Source organism: Simochromis diagramma, unplaced genomic scaffold (assembly GCF_900408965.1).
Source record: "Simochromis diagramma unplaced genomic scaffold, fSimDia1.1 OVJJ01000176.1, whole genome shotgun sequence".
Taxonomy (NCBI): domain Eukaryota; kingdom Metazoa; phylum Chordata; class Actinopteri; order Cichliformes; family Cichlidae; genus Simochromis; species Simochromis diagramma.
This window is the reverse complement of record NW_024386892.1, coordinates 2,734,375-2,753,838: the sequence shown is the minus strand read 5'-3', so window position 1 is coordinate 2,753,838 and position 19,464 is coordinate 2,734,375. Positions and strand designations below refer to the sequence as shown.

The window sequence follows — 19,464 nt, the reverse complement described above, 5'->3', positions numbered from 1 at the left end:
TGTTCATTGTTGACATCTGATTGGATGTAAACCCACGACTGCTCCCCATCATGCGCTCAGACTCAAGCTGGAGGGAGTGTTTCAAATGACCCCAAAACTCTGCAGATGGCGCTGTGATTATTCCACAGGTGCAAAAATCCAACCACTTCCTGTCCCAGCTGCTGCTCACAGGAACCTTCCTGTGCTGCGTTCAAGCTCCCGTTGATGTTCTCGGACGCGCTGACCCTCAGAAACATCCTGTTCACAGCTGGAATAAAACCAGATGAGGACCCCAGGCTGGTGCACAAACAGTTTGGGGACCGATGCTTTTTCACAATAAAACACTGATGCAAACATTGAAGTCGGACTTTATTTGATCTTCTACTTCAGTTTAAAAACTCGTCACAGAGACAAGAAAAACAATGTTCCAGTGAAACTACATTTACACTGTGCGCTGGTGTGACGCTTTTATTTGGAAAGGGAAGGTGTTTTCACACAGGTGCAAAATAAGTCAGGCATGAGTTATCAAACAGTGATCAACAACTGATATTTTACCACCAATCAGCAGATCCGATCAATAACTGATTTATATATCTGTATGATTTTAAAGTTAGAAAACGATATTGTCAGTTACATGTCTAATTTTTTATCCAGTGATAAACAAACACCAGAACAATCACTCACTGAAACTGTTAATTGATTATTCATAATTACCATATTGATCACCTGGAATCTTTATGGGCTTCAATAAATCACACTTTTCTGGAGAAACAAAGCACTGTATTTATCTGTGGGCCCTGAAGTGGTCATAATGAGCTACAGGTGAGCTCAGCTCAGGTGTCCAATGTCACCTGGGGGCTCCTGAAGTGGTTGTGCTGTGCTCAGTCCATTAATCTGTAGGAATGGTCGCGATGCGTTCAGGGTCCCGCGGTGATGGTGATGTCTATGTGGTGCATTCAAGGACAGTCAGAGTTCAGAGTTGATGTAGTTCTTGTGGTGCGTTCAGGGCCCGGGGAGGTTTGCGCAGGGCGGCGGCGCTCTGTCGGCTCTGCAGCGTGTCACGCACCATGTCCTTCCACTGGTCGTCGGAGATCTCCCGCGCCCACGGCGGCACACCCAAAGATGGCAGCGCCACGGCCGCCATCGTCCTCTTCACCAGCTCGACGTGATCTGCGGGTTACAGGAAGTGATGTCAGTGTTTATTCTGAGTCACCGAACAGGGCCCTATTTCAGGAAGCCGGTTTAGAAAACTCAGAGTGAAAAATGATACTCAGGGTTGAGTAACCCCGAACTGTCCAACTCGGAATATTCGGTTTCAGAAAGGCTGATAACAATTAGTTCAGTCAACGCGGAGTTGCTTTAACCCCAAGTTAAGCGCGCGCACGAGGATACATAAAGCCCTGATTAGTGGAGCACAGATTAAGCGAGTCACCATGGAGACGGAGGGAAAGAAGGCGCGGTCAATGTATTTTACAGCGCTTGAGGCCGAAATTCTGATGGCAGCATATGCCGATAACATGCAAATTTTGCGGAAAAAAAAGTAACACAGCCTCAGCTGCAAAAGAAAGGGAGCATGCATGGCAAAACAAAGCCGACAGAGTCAATGCGTGAGTGTTAATTTAAACATTGATCTAGGGATTTCCACCCATGTAACACGTTATTTTATATTTTATTTTATTTTTTATTTCATACATTTTATTTTGTGACGTGATGTGAGCGCAGGTGCAACCCAACAGGCCCCAAACGTTCCTGGCAGCAAGTAAAAATGAAATATAAAAATATAGTCCAAACAGGTGAGGTGTAATTGTATTATGAGCCATAGTGCTTGGTCTGTTTGTCCGATGTAAATCAATTGCAGTTAGAGGCTACATTAATTTCCCCTCTGTAAGCACTTATTGAAATTATCTGAGCACATTACAAGTACATATTTGCTTACTCTGTATGCTCAAATGTGACCCGTTATAGCCAACAGAAAAAAAGCGGAGGCCCGAAAAACAGGTGGGGGTCCTCCACCACCACCACTCACAGAGGCTGAGCAGTTGGCTTCCACATTTGTGATAATGTTGGCAGCATCACATATGATCTTCACAGTGCAGAGACCACAAATTAGCATCCATTACTATAATGAAATAATGTGTTAGTTTGAAATGCTACAGGGAGCTATGTACCTGTACATTAATGCTGTGGAAAGACTTCCTGTTCACATAGTCTCCTTCATTTACTGAAGGAGCAATGATTGGAATATGAGTGCCATCTATACAGCCAATCACGCCTGGGAACCGTGAGAATACGGAACGGATAATTGGAGGTGAGCTTCCCTCCCTCCAAGACATCTACAGGAAGCGGTGCCTGAGGAAAGCGGGGAGGATCATCAAGGACTCCAGTCACCCCAGCCATAAACTGTTCAGACTACTTCCATCAGGAAGGAGGTTCTGCAGCATCCGGTCCCGTACCAGCAGACTGAGAGACAGCTTTTTCCATCAGGCCATCAGACTGCTGAACACGTCATAGACACCTCACCTTCACTACTGGAACTTTAACATTATGCACTCCATACTGTACAGTAACGCCACTGTTTTGCACATGTCTCACTCTGTATATTTTATTTTATATATTTTATTTATTGTTTACTCTATTTAATTTGTAAAATATGTGTACACACACACACACACACACGTAGAAAAATATTTAGTATACACATCCAGAAATGCATATACTATTATATATTGTACATATATTTATTAGTTTCAGATGTAGCCATTCTTGTATTTTGCTTGTTTACATTATTGTATTTTGCACAACTCTGTTGCTTGTGAAGCTCGCACACAAGAATTTCACTCACATGTGCTGTACCAATGTACCTGCACATGTGATGTGACAATAAAAGTGATTTGATTTGATTTGATTTGAATAAATGTAAAATTTAAGTAGTAGTTCAAGTATCACCACATCATGAATTAAGTTTCGTTCATCCTGATACCTGCAATTTTGTGGAATCCCTCTTTGATAAATCTTGTGGGTCTATGACCGGGGAACACCACAGACGAGTACAGGAGACGTTTCAGTGCAACTGTAACATTCCTGACTGCCCGACAGACGGTAGCCTTGGAAACGTGCTCAGCGTCACCAATATTATACAGAAAGCTCCCGTTTGCAAAAAACCGAAGTGCAATACAAATAATATGTACAGAACTGAGAGGATGTCCGCGATGTGTCACATGAGCAATATTAGGCCTGAGGATGTTCTTCAAATAAATTATAGATTGTGCTGAAAAACGGTAACGTTCACACAGGAAATCATCAGGAAATGATAAAATGTCCGAACGCGCTCTAATCACTCTCTCCCGGCGGAGAGCTCTGCGGAGAATTTGGGCTTCAACATCTACTGGCTCTTCAAGGAAGGAGCACGCCATGTCTGACACTTCCTACAGTCAGGTTTCTGACAAAGAGGCGGAGAACGCCAGGGTTAGTTGAAGTAAACCTGCTAGGGGGCAGGTTAGCTTCACGGAGTGTGTCGTCATAGTAACTCACTCAGAATTAATCTAAACTCGCTTTGTGAAACCGAAAACCCAGAGTTTTCGTTAACTCAGGGTATACTTACTCAGAGTTTGCACTAAACCGGCTTCCTGAAATAGGGCCCAGGTGTCACAGGTGTGTGTCTCACCTGGGTCCATGGGGATGGAGGCGCGGCTCCTCTCAGAAGCTGCTCCTTCGGGGTCCTCTTCCTCGTCGCTGTCAGGAGGCGGAGCTTCGGGGAGGTGCAGCCCCAACACCTGTGGAAAGACGTGCAGGTAAGCTGAGTGCCAGGGGAGACGTGGCTCACCTGTCGCGGGGCAGATCTCACCTCTATCCGCTGCTGCACCTGCTGCAGCTGCTCAGAGTGGGAGGCCGCCTCCCCCGTCTCCTCCCCCCGCTTCTCCTCGTCATCCTCTGGCTGTTCGCCACCGTTCACACCGTCGGGCTCCTGGTTCAGAGGCTGGTAGTAGTACCCTCCCCCACTGCCATCTTCCTCGTCTTCCTCCTCCTCGCCATCCAGCTCCATCTCCCCCACTGCCTCCTCCTCCCCATCCCCCCCACCCCACATGGCACCCGGCGGCAGCGTTCCGTCCGTCGGTCGCTCGTCCTCTCCCAGCTCGTCCTCGGAGCTCGGTAAGACGCGCTCTGGTCCCATTGCAGAGCTGCACACTTCCATCCACAGACACACCTGATGACAGGTAACAGGTCATGTGACTGCCCAACCTAATGTGACATTATCATGCTGCTCACACGCACAAATGCTAACAATTAGCAATCATGATCATGACAGGGAGTGTGTACAACATCTAACCAATGAAACGAGTTCTCAGGAAAACAGCCAATCGAATGCCTCCTTCAGTATGAGCGCGCTCAGAACCTTCACACTGATAACCAATTTTTTTTTCCATTCAAACCTTTATTTAAACATCAGTACAATACAAAATAGAATTAAACAGTACCACATTGATGGTGTTGTACTTACAAAAACATTGCATACCATAGCCAAACAAAAATAAAGAATATTCAGAACCTACAATATAAATATGCTAAAGGAAAGTAACTGATCAAGCCAAAGAATAAAGTGATTGAAAGATCTTGATTTTTTCACAAACACCAATAGTTTTTATAGCTTTTGGGTTAGTGGAGTTCTTAACTGAATTAAGATACTGTACAAGTTCAAAGGAGAATACATAAAAAGAGGGATGTCTTCCTAAACATTTGGACTTGTGAATATGAAATTTAGCCATTAAAATTAACAAGTTAATCATATATCTGTTATCAAAGTTGAATTGTCTTTGGTTTTCACACTGATAACCACTGTCCTGCCACCTGCCACCATACAGTAATCAGAATACTCTCACTGTAGTAATCAGAGTACTTTAGCACCTGCTAAAGTGCAGATGAAACAGAATTATTAATGCAGCATTTTTCCTTCTCATTTTATTTATTTTTATTATTTCATATTTATATATCTCCTTAACAGAGCGAGATTTTTAGCATGAATTACTTTAGGGTCAGTGTGATGACCCCCGAAAACCTTACTTCCGGCGCCCCCCGTGTGTGGCAGCCTGTTACAGCAGCTCCGCTCATTCTGAGCTTCTTTCTTATCTCCTCTTTACTTTCTCGTAATTTTTTGTAACTAAAGTTTTAGCAATTAGATTGTGCAATCAAGGACTACCGTTTTGTGCTAGTCTTGGTTGTCTTTCTCTCTTTTTTTCCACCTCTTTCAGCTGTGTTTGGGGACCCAGCGCATGGATCCTTTGTTTACAGTAGGGATCAGCTGTTAGCGCTGCATCCCGCAGTGGTGCTGGCATGACACTGGCAATGTAGCATCATGATGCTAACGGAGTCCCGGCTAACACCGCTAACTCCGGACACGAGCGTGACGCTACCGGGATTCCAGCTGCTGTGGGCGGACAGGACGATAGAGAGCGGTAAGAGGAAAGGAGGGGGACTGGCAGTGTTTGTGAATAACAGTTGGTGTAACCCCGGGCACGTCACTGTGAGAGACATTGAGCTGTTAGCCGTTAGCATGCGACCGTACTACCTGTCCCGAGAATTCTCGCATCTTATCGCGATAACCCCCCTTGGGCCAACGCGGATGCAGCTTGTGACACTCTCCACTACGGCCGGCTGTCGTCACTGATTTCTAGATTCGATTCGATTTCAATCAGGGAAATTTCGCCTCTGAGAGTCAGAAATATTATAATTCTGATCATGCATCAGTACATTTCCATATTTTTATATCTATAAAAACAAAGCTGCCACTTGCGAGACTTTATCAAAGGTGTGAGCATCACAGCAGATGCCTTTGATAACAACTGTGTGGGGTGATGGAGCACCTCTTCAACCTGAGCCTGAGGAGAGTCCCACAGCTCTGGAAACCTCCTGTGTTGTACCAAAGGACCTCAACAGCTACAGGCCGGTGGCTCTGACATCACACCTGATGAAGACCCTGGAGCGGCTGGTCCTGGCTCAGCTACGGCGCCTGGTGAGCTCATCACTGGACCCACTTCAGTTTCTGGCATCGTTGTATTATACTCAACATTTGTATTCTGTTTTATTCTATTGTGTACAGTATCTTATTCTTATCTCATTCCAGTGGGTTTTTTCTAATTTTGCTATCTAACTTTGCACTGTCCACTTTCTGCTGTAACAAAACAAATTTCCTACGTGTGGGACTAATAAAGGTGATCTTATCAACCTCAACTCTGAAGATAGAACTAGCATGCTAGCAAAGCTACTGAGTTCAGCTCAGTAATCTGTAACTGAAGCGTAATCGAATTACCTTTAGTCATGTAATCCGAGTCTTTTACTGTTTTACTTAAACTAATCAAAATAGTTGCTCTGCAGTACTCAGAGTATTTGGAGTATCCCAATTACTATGTTAGCATCTGAAGGCTAACCGGGTATACACTGGGCTCAGAGACCCGCGAGGCGTCACCTGTGACCGACACTACCTGCTGCTGCTGCCGCCACACACACACACACACACACACACACACACACACACACACACACACACACACACACACACACACACACACACACACACACACACACAGAGAGAGAGAGAGAGGAGGATGAAACAGCTGGAGCAGCTAACAGTGACTCAGACGCGGTGTGTCTGTCATGAAGCCTCCAGCTGTTTCTTTGTTTGTCAGAGTCGTAAACACGCCGGTCGCACGTGAGCCTCACCTGTCTGTCGTTCCGTCTGTCCTCTCGGAGGAGCTGCTGGGACTGTTAGCCGCTGCTAGCTGCAGCCGCTACTGCGCACAATTACTTCCGGGTATGTTAGGACGCAACAGCGCCGACGTCAGAGTACGTAGTGGAGGTCGTCCAAACATGAGTCTCTTAAATTATTTGAATGTATGTAACCCTGGATTATGTTAATTTTGTTCAAGTTGTATACGTTTTCTGTGTGCTGTTCCATAATAAAGTTTGTTTTGTTTTTTAAAAAACATGTACAGTGTTTGTTTTTCCTCCAGCTTTATTTCAACGGGAATAATAACAACAAGCATAACACATGGAGGAGACACTGGAAGAGTACGTACAATTAAACAAACTCGATAGAGACACAGATTAAAGGGGAGGGGAAAAAATACAACATTAAATTAAATTAAACCCATAATGAAGAAGAATAGAGCCTTATTCCTGTAAAGAATGTTACAGTTGTTCCAAAAATAAAGTCTTTGTGGAGAAAAGTTATGTTTATAGATCAAAGAGCCAAAAGAGCTTGTTGATGAAAGTTTGAGAGTTTCATTGGGATTTTCTGAATATTGCAGAGAAGAATAAAGTCCAAGCCACCCAAATGTAAAAAGATCATAATAATGTAATAATTATTACTCTCTGCATTAAACCCATTCACTCAGTGAAGCAGTGGGCAGCCACCAATCCAGCGCCCGGGGAGTGGTGTAGGACAGCACTGTGCTCCGGGGTATCTCAGGATAGCCGTTCAGAGGAGTCAAACCTCCGACGTGGCGAATCACAGAATGACGTCAGGGAGGAAGGTGAGGGCGTGGCTGCCTTCATCACTCAGTGATGTCAGCAACATCAGACCATTTAAACATGGAGCCAACGTCATTATAAAAAAGGGACATTTTGTTGGTTTGACACACTCCTAATATGAACAAAGTCATTTTCATACATTCAACAAACTTTAGTCTTCATTGCTGATCGGATTATTTTAATGACTGAATCTATGGAGGGTATTTTTGTACTGGGAACATGCATGATTACAACAGCCACACAAACACGATAATTTTTATGAATTCAAAGAGGAAACTTGAACTTTTCAGATACCGTTCTGAATAAAAAGCTCATTTTAGGAGGAGAGTAGAACTGTAATAATAATTGTTATTATTAGCAGTTAGTGTAGAAATGAAGAAAATGTTTATGGTAAGCACGGGGAATAAACCCAATGTCGATTAAGAGATGGAAGAAATGAGCCAATGAAAAGAGACATAACAAAATAAAATGATAAAAGAAATAGTTGGTATCTGTGAAGATGATGTCATTCAGACGGACATCGTCAATCTGAATGACATCATGTTTATCAGGATCTCAGAATGGATGTGAAGGAAAACCAAACAGTTTCATTGTTTGGTTTCAACAAATCAACAGCTATACTCCAAAAAGCCGACAGCTATAACCTGCCCCCACTTCAACTACTGAAAAACATCAAAAAGAGTCATGTGATCAGGAATCATCCCTGGAACAATCAAAGACTGTATCTGCAAAATCCCAGGGAATGACGGACACATCACTGACTTCTTATTACGTTTGGGTTTTTACACTTTTTATTCAGGTTCTTTCCCCTCGACATCTCCCTTCTAAACAGTTGACCTGTCACACTGCTCCCACTGCCAGACTGCAGCTGCACCTTATGCACATTCTGTAGTATTCATTCCACCTCATTCATTTCTGTATTTTATGTATATAAGTTTAGATGAGTTATTTATAGTGGGTTTACACAGCTTTGTGTGTGCGTGTGTGTGCGTGTGCGTGTGTGTGTGTGTGCGTGTGTGTGTGTGTGTGTGTGTGTGTGCGTGCGTGTGTGTGTGTGTGTGTGTGCGTGTGTGTGTGTGTGTGTGATTTACATTGCTGTGCTTGAGAGCCTCCATCTACCGGAACCAAATTCCTTGTATGTGTCTGCACATATACTTGGCCAATAAACACGATTCTGATTCTGATTTATATTCAAAAACGTATTCAGTAGGCCATCCTTGCCCCATTTCACATTTACCAGCCTTATTATGGATACGGCCATCCATCGTAATCATCGGCGTAACTTTGTGCTGAACATTGGGGGGGTGAAGTTCAGAGGCGGAGGCAGACATTTGATACACCCGGGTCTTAGCCCTAAAGGGTAGTATGCATGGGGGATTTGGGAGGGGGGGTTAGAAATGACTGAAAGATTAATTGGCTCTGTTTTGAGTTTTGTTCAAAAAAGAATGACTTCATATAGGGAAAAATATATATCACATGTGCAGGACACCTTAAACTAGTTTTTTAATTAAGCAGCGAGGCAGAACAAAGTCGGGGCTGCATCAAGACACGAGGACTAAACCCCAATTCAACCAGACCCAGAACTGATCCGGCATTAAAACAGGACTACAACAGTTCAAAATCAGGACTACTGAGGACTTAACCAAGACAGAACCAGAATCAGAACTAGGTTCCTTAATCATAATTATGCAAATTCTCATCTTTTGCATAATTATGATTAAGGAACTTGTTAAGTCTAATTGTTAAATGTTGCCATTGTGTTTCTTAAATTTGTACAGTCTTAGTTCAAGCAGTAGGATCAAAGCTATTCCTTTGATCCCGACCACCTCTCCAACCACTCTGTGCTGGGGGAGGTTTTATTGTAGATACACACACACACACACACACATTCTCACATAACACACACACACAACACATGTAAGCTGAGACTCTCTAAAGAAACAGCGTTGTTGTTGTTCGGCTTTTCATTTCGCCATTTGTTGATTCACTTGAAGAGCGAGTAACGTAATATGGGTCAAGTGATCAGTTTGACATCAATCTTTCGTGATTCACCGTCATATTTACATTATTTGTACAGTACGAATGATTTGTTTTGGTACCTGCTCAAACTTCAGGTCTCCTTTGTCTGCCTGGCTGCGTTTCTCCAACAGCGCACTCGCAGTGCTTCGAATATTGTGTGTAGTTTTTGTTTTATACAGTTGTCAGCCAGGCATCTAACTATGAAAAAAATACACTCCAAAAGACCCCGGGCTTCTGAAAAAACAACCCGGGCTTAAGCCCAGTAAGCCACCCCCACGCTCCGCCACTGGTCAAGTTCCTCTCAGAGAGGCTGTCGGATCTGTGAGTGCCCAAATGATGTACAGCCATCCAGTCGTTCTCTAAAATTGAATATTAACTTTCCTAAAAGTCCAAACAACCCACAGCTGCAAACATCTGACTGGCACTACCCCTTCTACGTATCCTACAAAGGATTCTCGTTGCATCATTATGTATTGGGTTAGCTCAGTAGGTAGAATGTTGGCCCCATGATCGGAAGGTTGGGGGTTCAAATCCACTGAGGTACCCCTGAGCAGTACCATCCCTACTCACTGCTTCACACAGTGAATGGGTATTATATATATTACACGGAGAGAGGGGAAATTCCTCTCTCTCTCTCTGGCATGCAGAAGCAACACGTAGCTTCTACATGCCACATTGTTTGCAGGATGACCACAAGGGGGCAGTATATAGCGGTGTGCCATAGGCTTTACACAAAGCCACTTTGACTAGAAGTGAACAAAAGCTAAATTTGCGTGCAGTAGTATTGCTGTGGTTGTATGCGAAAAAATCAAGATCCTTCGATCGCTTCACTTCTTGGCTTAATCAGTTAAAACTTCTCCCTCTAGTGTAAGTGTATTGTAGGTTCCAAATAATGTTGTTTGCTTGTAGTTTACTGTTATGTTGTGGCAGGGATTTGTCCACCAGGGGGCAACAGTTGTGGGAGAGCTTTCAGTCTGTGGGGCGCATGTCCCGGTTCTCTTAATAAAGAAGTAACTGTGAGCTAAACATGGTCTCTGTGGTTCCTTAGTCTTAGGATATCACATTTACAATTTCTGTAAGTACAACACCTTTAATGTAATACTGTTTAATTCTACTTTGTATTGTACTAATCTTTAAATAAAGGTTGGGGGGGAGTACTGCATAACTCTGTGTGGAAAATAAATTTCATTATGTAAACAGACCTGTCGTAAATAATCATCCTTATAATCACGGGTGTAACTGTGCCGAATACTCATGCTGATCTCAAACGGACTGGAGGACGGAATTCCTCCTTCTATGTGACTCGGATGTCAACAGAATTCCCATTCAGTTATCCAACTTCCACGCACAGGATTTCCGTGTTTTTGACACGGGTATGGTACACAGGGTATCGGAGCAGGTGAGTGACATCATCACCCGGAGCTGCAGACACCAGCAGACCGGAGGTTGGGCTCTGTGATTGGAGACGGCCCAGCTGTGGCGGCAGCTCTCACCTGTCGAGCGATGACATCATCACCCCTCTACCTTAGGCTTGTTGTTTATTCACAATAAAACTGAAGGTGAAGCTGTGACAGAGATTCAACTCCATCAATAAACAGGAAGCAGTAAGGCAGCTGACGTCACGCTATAAATATCTCCTTGCTCGTGCAGGAGAAAGACGCCAGAGCGTGAAGTTTTCCGCTTTTATTGTGAAAGTCAGCACCGGAAGCTGTAATAGGTGATCGGCTCAATTTTATTGGCTTCGTTTGTATCGTGAAAATCTGCCGATCGATAATTGATAATTAATCAGTAAGTAGAATCAATGATAAGAGGAGTGTCCGTTTCCATGACGACGCCAATCACAGAAGGTTAAAACGAGGCTTGGCGAGAAGTGACGTCACAGTCGTGAAGCTCGTGTATTTTGGGTGAGGATTCGCTCCAAGCAGGATTCGAAGTCTCTCTCTGACGTCACAGAGAACCCCAGCCTTTAGTTTGAATAGAGTCTGTGTATTACTGTGTTTACTGCTTCAGTAGAAATTCACGCTGAGCTCATGAACGTTTCCTGTCAAAGGCTGTTGTTTTGTCATTAGCCTTGTTGCCATGGTGGCCGCTGCTTCCGGTCCCGGTGACGCGCTCGGAGTGAGTCCTCTGTCCTCTGCGAGCTCTCTGGGTGTCATAGTAACGGTCACCTGCAGAAGCACACCGGGACTGGCGGAGCTCGCGGACCGACGGACAGACCCGCTGCCACACGCGCTCCAGCTGATCTAATCCATCGATGCCGGATCGATCGGCTCTGATGTCCGCCGCTCTGGATCGGAACCCGCGCGTGGCCTGCGGCGAGATCGGCAAATAATGACATCAGCGCGTGACAGCCCCGAACCTCCCCGCGTGAGCTGATCGATCATCTATCAGGTTAATTGGTTACCTCATCGATACCGATCAGCTGATCGGTCACTGCCTCGTGTGGAAATTTAACTTCAGAATCCTGCTTTAGTCGAGTAAAAGTACTCAGTTACTTTCAGCTCTCGTTTAGGAGCTTTATCAGGGAGTCATCGAGGAGTCACGTGATCTAAGCTGTCACCTGACACCTGTCCGGTCTCCTCTTTGAGCTCAAAGATTCGTGAGTGCCAGTCAGGTGGACTCACCTGAGCTGGTCCTGCTCGGCCTCAGCGCAGCGCTCCATGATGAGCGATACCACCAAGTTACCGAGCAGATCCCGACACGTTTGGGACATACAAAGTTTCCAATTTTACATTCAAAATAAATACAAGAACCAGATTTCCTGCTCTTATCGTTTAATTATGAAGAATGATAAGAAGTTAAAAACCCTGAAAAGTCGATACGACATTATAAAATATTCATCTAACAATGAAAAACAAAAGTGACTGAAAATACAGCTGAGAAACAGTTTACAGTCAATATCTGTCTCATGAATGAAATATTTTGCGTTTTAACGATTAGCCTGTATAATCCACTTTCAGTGCTCTACAAATAGTTTTCAGATGAAGCGCAGACAGAAAACCCCAAACCCAGGCGTACGTCAGCTCCAGAGTTTCTCCCTCTGTACCTGGATAACTCCAACCTAGCAGCACCTGTCTCTCTCCTCCTTTTCAGTTCCCGCATCATAAACTCATCATCATTCTGTGTTATAATTTACTTTTATTTGTGTCTGACAAGGTTTGTGATCCTGCCACGTGTGTCACAAACCTCATCTTGCTTGTTTGTAGCTCCACAAAAGTGACTCTGCTTACGATCATCAACTGAGTGAGCACACGTGAGCCGTGACGCAGTTCACATAACGCTATGAAAGGCAGAAGAGGAAGTAGTTCTTACCAATCATTTAGACGATCCCAATAATGTTGTTGCTTTTTACTGTGTTCCTGTTAATGATAAACTCTTTTTTTTTTTCAAAATTACTAAATAATAATAATAATAATGGATTGCATTTATGTAGCGCTTTTCAGGGCCCTCAAAGCGCTTTACAATTCCACTATTCATTCACTCTCACATTCACACACTGGTGGAGGCTACAGTTGTAGCCACAGCTGCCCTGGGGCAGACTGACTAAAATATCAATATTTTAATAGGAGAATCGATTCTAGAGCATAAATGTCTGTTATCAGAAGAATCAGTACATCAGTGTCAATCCGCATACCACTACTGTCGACCATAATATCCTATTAGAGCGATTAGAACATGCTGTAGGTATTACAGGTACCGCGCTGCAGTGGTTTGTATCATATCTATCTAATAGACTCCAGTTTGTACATGTAAATGGAGAGTCCTCTTCACACACTGAGGTTAATTATGGAGTTCCACAGGGTTCAGTGCTAGGACCATTATACATGCTTCCCTTAGGCAGCATCATTAGAAGACATAGCATACATTTACACTGCTATGCAGATGACACCCAGCTCTATCTGTCCATGAAGCCAGATAACACACACCAATGAGTTAAACTGCAGGAATGTCTTAAAGACATAAAGACCTGGATGGCCGCTAACTTTCTGCTTCTTAATTCAGATCAAACTGAGGTTATTGTACTCGGCCCTGAAAAGCTTAGAAATATGGTATCTAAGCAGATTCTTACTCTGGATGGCATTACCTTGGCCTCCAGTAACGCTGTGAGGAACCTTGGAGTCATTTTTGACCAGGACATGTCCTTCAACGCACATATTAAACAAATATGTAAGACTGCTTTCTTCCATTTGTGCAACATCTCTAAAGTTAGAAATATCCTGTCTCAGAGTGACACTGAAAAACTAGTTGTAGTCAAATAATTCAAGTCAGATCTGTGTTTCTTTGTCACCTGATCAGGTGTAATGGTGGCTCCCAGTCCCGTTCAGAAAACTTGGGTTAACTCTGATCCAAAAACTAGCCAATAGCAGACTTTGGTGCAGTACCCATGTTTCACCAGGTGAGAAAACACTTTTGTTTCAGTGTTCGTTTTCCTGTTTAGGTGTCCCAGTGCTCCCAGTGGCGTCCGCAATGCTGCCTGCCTCTATCCAGATCACAGGCGAGATGCTGTCGGCGGCTGAAGTTCAGGACATCTGCGAGAGTCTGAAGGAGGATGGCGTGCGCCTGCTGTCTGTGCGTGGCTGCCAGCTCTCAGATCGCGACTTTGGGCGTGTCTGCCGCAGCGTTGCTGAGTCGCGCTCGCTTGCTCAGCTGAACCTTAACCTGGGCGTTGTCTCCAGTATTGGCCGGACGCGGCACCTGGCTGACGCCCTGAAGACTAACCGCTCCCTGCAGACCCTGTTGTGAGTAGAACTTAAAGCTAATTGGCCACTAATCTAACTGTGAATGGTTTGTAAGTCTCTAACTCCACCCCTCCAGCCTTCATGGCAGCCCACTGTTGGACGCCGGCTTAGTGACCCTGAACCCCGCCCTGTCCACCCACCCTTCACTGGTGTGCCTGGATCTTGGTGACTGCATGCTGGGAGACGAGGCACTGGGTCTGATCTGCGGGATGCTGCCGCCAGACGGCGCAAAGTCAGGTAACACCTTCTGCCCTCCCACCACAGGTGAGCTAGGTCTCTCAAGTGTGACCCTGAACCTGGTCCGACTGTCACAGACAGAAGCTCATTAAAAAAACTCCCGATTTGAGGAAGCCTGAAATAGCAAGGGTCCCTGAGGGTTATCCCCCTCGGGCACCCTTGCTATTTCAGGCTCACATGACCTGAATTTGCGGGCGGCGCGGTGGCACGGTGGTTAGCACTGTTGCCTCACAGCAAGAAGATCCTGAGTTCATTCCACCTTTCTGTGTGGAGTTTGCATGTTCTCTCCCGGTACTCCGGCTTCCTCCCACAGTCCAAAGTCATGCAGTTAGTGGGGTTAGGTTAACTGGAAACACTGAATTGCCCGTAGGTGTGAATGGGGGAGTGAATGTGAGTGCGAATGGTTGTCTGTCTCTGTGTGTTGGCCCTGCAACAGACTGGCGACCTGTCCAGGGTGTACCCTGCCTCTCACCCTATGACAGCTGGGATAGGCTCCAGCGTCCCCCGCGACCCTGAAAAGGACAAGCAGAAGCAAATAGATGGATGGGTGACCTGAATGGCTCTGCTCAGACCACCACGCAGCAAAGCATTCTGGGAGTTTTAACTCTTCACTGTGTGTGTGTGTGTGGTAGGGCTCAGGGAGCTCACTCTCAGTGCTAACCCAGGAATCAGCTCCAAAGGCTGGGCTCGACTCTCCATTGCTGTGGCGCACAGCTCGCAGCTCCGCGTGCTCAACCTGGACTACAACCCACTCGGTAACACATGTGTCATGATAACATGATGTCATAACAGCGTGATGTCATTATTGTTTGACGCTCTCGCTCTGTTTCCAGGTGATCAGATTGCAGGGATGCTGGCAGTTGCCGTGGCATCCAGCAGGACTCTGGAGGTTCTGGACCTGGAGGGAACCGGACTGACCAACCAGTCAGCACAGGTCGACCAATCACAGTGCTCCATTCTCTTCTTTTTCTCCAGTTCTCATCAGCAGAGAGCAGCTCTTTAAATACAACTAGAATGCAGTTGTAAGAGAAGAGATGAGCGTCTGTTGGAAATCATTCAGTCTGGTTTTATTCACACCGTCAGGGTTTCTCCTCCGCTCTGAGAACAAAGCCACCATCCTGCAGTGATGTTTAGTCTGACCTGGTGGTGGCGCTGTGCCCCTGCAAAAAACTGTTCCCAGACCCTGAGTTTGGACTCAGTTTTCAGTTCACTTGTTTGTCCACCAGGGGGAAGTGATATGGCAGCATTGTGGCCTTGTTAGGGCTGTGTTTCCTGTTTCAACTACTTTCACAATAAATGCCTGAGTGTGTGGCCTGTGAAACTGCTGGATAAACAGAGACAATAACATAAATAAAAACACAGTGAACATCTAGAAGCTCTGAAGTGGTTGGAGGTGGAGGTAGATCACCTGTTCTCTCTTGAGCTTCAAAATGCTCTGAATGTTTTTGTTTGTTTGTTTGTTTTTGTCAAGGTCAGGGAGTAAAATCCAGGAGAATGTAATTAATACTCAGTCCTCGCTAAACTGCATTTCTCACTGATGTATGTAAACTGGCTGTGTGGTCCAGCAACAACTCAGCCACAAATGTGGATAAGAGGCATGCACATGCGATTGGTGCGTCCCAGTACTGTAAACACAAAGGAGCACACCTGACTGTAAAGATGGTTTGCAGTCACGACCGAGTGGGGTCAGGTTCACTGTCCTCCCTGTCACGTTAAACATTTTGTACAGTTTTATTTTGAAGCCATGCTGCACTTCCTAAGAGATTTATAATGTGGTGGTCTCACCTGTGTGCAGGTATTCCTGGACATGGTGGAGAACTACCCGACCAGCCTGCGGGTCCTGGTTCTGGCTGAGAACGACATTAGTCCGGAGCTCCAGCAGCAGATCTGTGACCTGCTGTCTGAGGGGGAGGATGACGATGACAGAGAGGCCTTGCCTCTGGTGCCAGATCCTGCCTCCATCACTGCTTTCCAGCAAATCAGAGACAAGTATCACCCAATCAGAGACAAGTACCAGCTTCCCGCCTGGCTACCCCACAGCAGTAAGGGCTGACTATTCACCTTGTCCTCAGTTACAGAGTGTCCCTGCTCAGACTGTCTCTCCCTCAAACTGCACAAAACCAATACAGACCCAGCAAACTGGGATTGTTTGCCAGGTTATTTTACTGGCAAGAGCAATATTGCCCCCTTCCCCTACTATAGACTTCTCTTTTCCACTTTAATCTATTATATATCCTTTTCTATCCCACTTTGCCTTGTATAGATCTGATTCTGTCCCACTTTACCCACTAGAAACCCAGTTCTGTTCCACTTTCCCCAAAAAACACCTGATTCTCTGTTACTGTAATCTGTACAGAACCAGTTCTTCGAAACTTTAATCTCTATAAACACGGTTCTTTCCTACTTTACGAAATGTAAATCTGGTTCTGTCGCAGTTTATCCACTATAGTCAAAGGTTTACTTTACTCAGTACAGAGCCAATTCTCCCACTTTAGCTTATATAGACATGACTATGTGCTACTCAACACACTATAGACCTGGTTCTTTCATTATTTACCAAAAATAAACCTGGTTCTGTCCCACTTTACTCAATTTGAACCTGTTTTTTCCACTTTGTAGATCTGTTTTGTCCCACTTTACCTTGTATGGACCTGGTTCTAGTTCATTCAGTGTAGACTTGGCTCTTTTGTACTTTACTCAATAATTTACTTTACCAAGACCATTTTCTTCCTACATGACCCAATATAGAACTAGTTTTGTGTCACTTTACACTGTTTGTGTGTTTTTTCATTTTAAAAATATAAACCTGATTCTGTCCCATTGAGTATAGACTTGATTCTGTTGAAAATTCATCTCTATAGACCTGGTTTTGCCCACTTTATCCAGTTTAGATTTGGTTGTGTACCACAATACCCTCTACAGACTTGGTTCTATCCAACATTACCCACTATTAACCAGTGTCCCAATTAGCCAGGTATAGATCTGGTTTTGTCCCACTATACTGAGTATAGACCTGGTGCCGTCCTTTGTGTGGTGTTTAGGTGTCCTTGGTGACAGTAGGAGGTGTGTATTTTGTATAACTGTGGACAAAGTGTTAATCTGGGTAACCTGCTACATACCTAGTCCCACTTGGTTTTACAATAATGGATATTTAATCAATATTAATTAATATCCCTTTTAAGATTTTCTGTTCTTTTGTGGTTCCTCTGTGATCCATAACAGCAGTGTGAGCTTGTCCTGATCTCAGGTCAGGTCAAGACCAGATAAATTATTCTTAAAAGCTGCAGTAACTACTGAGCAACAAATTTAAAAAGACACAGTGCAGACTCTTTGCTTTTTATTTCATACAGTGTCATTAAGTTTGAAAACCACTGCATACCAGCGATGAAGTTGAATTTAAGACTGAGTGTGATTTCAGCTTCTCAGCAAGTTCAGCAGCTTCATTTTATTTGAATGTGCCACAAATTTGGCAAACGGAGAGAAAATCTGCACACAAACCTAATCTAACAGCCTCTGTACACCAGGGGTGTCCAACTCCAGGCCTCGAGGGTCAGTGTCCTGCAGGTTTTAGACGTGTCAGCCTATTTAAATGGCTAAATGACCCCCTCAACATGTCTTGTAGTTCTCCAGAGGCCTGGTAATGAAGTCATCATTTCAGGTGTGCAGACCCAGGGTGACGTCTAAATCCTGCAGGACACTGGCCCTCGAAGCCTGGAATTGGACACCCCCGCTCTACACTGTGTCATTAGATGAACGAGGTGTTTTTGTCTTTTTCTCTCAAATGTTGAGACAAACTGATTGATCTTACTGCCGCTGTGACCGAGGCTTCAAATGATTGATCATGCATATTTAAACCTTTTCTACATCAGATTTTAGGTTGGTTTTCTTAAAGGAACAGTTCATTGTTGCCCTGTAGCTCAGTTCAGTATAAACAGAGGAATTAATGGACTTCCACCTAATTGTGCTTATTCCTGGACTTTTTCTGGAGTCTTTGAACCGACTTTTATTGATCCAGTGGAAGTAAATCAATCTAAACGTGTGATCTGGAAAGGGCATGGAGGCCGTGGTGTGAGCTGCCGGTCCTGGTTAGAGAAACCGTGCTGAACTATGGCGTGAAGTTCTCAATGTCTTATTCTTTGACCCCACAGACTCCAGCACCCAGGCGGTTTTGCTGACGTCAGGTCTAGGTGAGAGCTTATTGGCTGAGACTGAGATGTGACCCCTCCCACAAACATACCCATTTCCAGTCATGCTGCCGTCACTTTTTTCGGTTTGAATGGTTTTTTTTTCTTCTGCACTGCACTTCTGCTCACGCCCCGCATGGTTCGATGTAGCACCTGAACACAGACGAGCAGAGAACTCAAACACGTCACGTGACCTCCACACAGGTGTTTGTTCTGCTTCTAATGAATGTACCTTTGGCTCTGTTGATTGGTTCTGATGTCACAATAATAAAACTGTTTACAGCTTCTTAAAAACAAAGACTCTGATTGGTCGTTTGCTGCCAGCACACACTTAAACACACTGAACAAGTTTGTCTGAAACTTGCTCCCATGTTTGGCGTTTAAAGGTGGCCCTTAAACCGATCTCCGTTTAGCGAGCGGACCAGTGGGACGAGCGGTTTCATCCGTAAAACAGAAAGTGAGTCGGTCTTTCGTCAGCCCAGTGACGCTTCCTGTTGATGCTGTGAGGAAACTCGCTGAACAAATCCGGCACTGAAATCAACCTCGTGGTCCCGCCTCCACGCTCTTCACATCCCTTTGCCTCATCCCCGGAGTTCATCGCACACGGCAAAAAAGCTACAGTCCCGTTACCAGTCTTGACAAACAGAGCTACTGCTTTAAAGTTTTGGATCATTTAAATTAAAATTTCCAAATATCAGTAAACACACAAAGTGAATCTGTGCCAGGAAGCGCAAAACTTCACTGTTTGATGAATTCAGTTTCACAGGTGACGAAAGATGGAA

General features: G+C 44.8%; 2 protein-coding genes across 5 annotated transcripts; one reads left to right on the top strand and one right to left on the bottom strand.

Moving 5' to 3' along the window:
* Positions 1–330: 330 nt before the first annotated feature.
* Positions 331–6,811, bottom strand: mea1 (male-enhanced antigen 1). The gene is made up of 4 exons (XM_040033791.1): positions 6,694–6,811; positions 3,824–4,183; positions 3,644–3,752; positions 331–1,149 (listed from the first exon to the last, which is right to left on the bottom strand). The coding sequence occupies exons 2-4, from the start codon at positions 4,169–4,171 to the stop codon at positions 953–955; spliced, it is 654 nt and encodes a 217-aa protein (XP_039889725.1). The 5' UTR covers positions 4,172–4,183; positions 6,694–6,811; the 3' UTR covers positions 331–952.
* Positions 5,031–18,980, top strand: lrrc73 (leucine rich repeat containing 73). Of its 4 annotated transcripts, none has more exons than XM_040033775.1 (7): positions 5,031–5,429; positions 13,961–14,261; positions 14,338–14,498; positions 15,131–15,253; positions 15,332–15,432; positions 16,294–16,540; positions 18,647–18,980. In XM_040033775.1, exons 1-7 carry the CDS (start codon positions 5,330–5,332, stop codon positions 18,715–18,717), a joined length of 1,104 nt encoding a protein of 367 aa, XP_039889709.1. In that variant the 5' UTR covers positions 5,031–5,329; the 3' UTR covers positions 18,718–18,980. The 4 variants fall into 4 exon arrangements, with proteins under 4 accessions (XP_039889709.1, XP_039889710.1, XP_039889712.1 ...); XM_040033778.1 differs by lacking the exon at positions 5,031–5,429 and adding an exon at positions 11,158–11,426; XM_040033777.1 differs by lacking the exon at positions 5,031–5,429 and adding an exon at positions 11,531–11,913.
* Positions 18,981–19,464: the final 484 nt, after the last annotated feature.

What these genes read in the sequence shown, in the direction of transcription:
- mea1 (XM_040033791.1), bottom strand. Translation starts at nt 4,171, where the DNA reads ATGGAAGTGTGCAGCTCTGCAATGGGACCAGAGCGCGTCTTACCGAGC. An exon ending in AGGTGCAGCAGCGGATAGAG is followed by an intron (nt 3,753 to 3,823) that starts GTGAGATCTGCC and finishes GTCTTTCCACAG; the next exon opens with GTGTTGGGGCTGCACCTCCC. An exon ending in CTCCATCCCCATGGACCCAG is followed by an intron (nt 1,150 to 3,643) that starts GTGAGACACACA and finishes TGTAACCCGCAG; the next exon opens with ATCACGTCGAGCTGGTGAAG.
- lrrc73 (XM_040033775.1), top strand. Translation starts at nt 5,330, where the DNA reads ATGATGCTAACGGAGTCCCGGCTAACACCGCTAACTCCGGACACGAGC. An exon ending in GCCAGACGGCGCAAAGTCAG is followed by an intron (nt 14,499 to 15,130) that starts GTAACACCTTCT and finishes TGTGTGTGGTAG; the next exon opens with GGCTCAGGGAGCTCACTCTC. An exon ending in TGACCAACCAGTCAGCACAG is followed by an intron (nt 15,433 to 16,293) that starts GTCGACCAATCA and finishes ACCTGTGTGCAG; the next exon opens with GTATTCCTGGACATGGTGGA.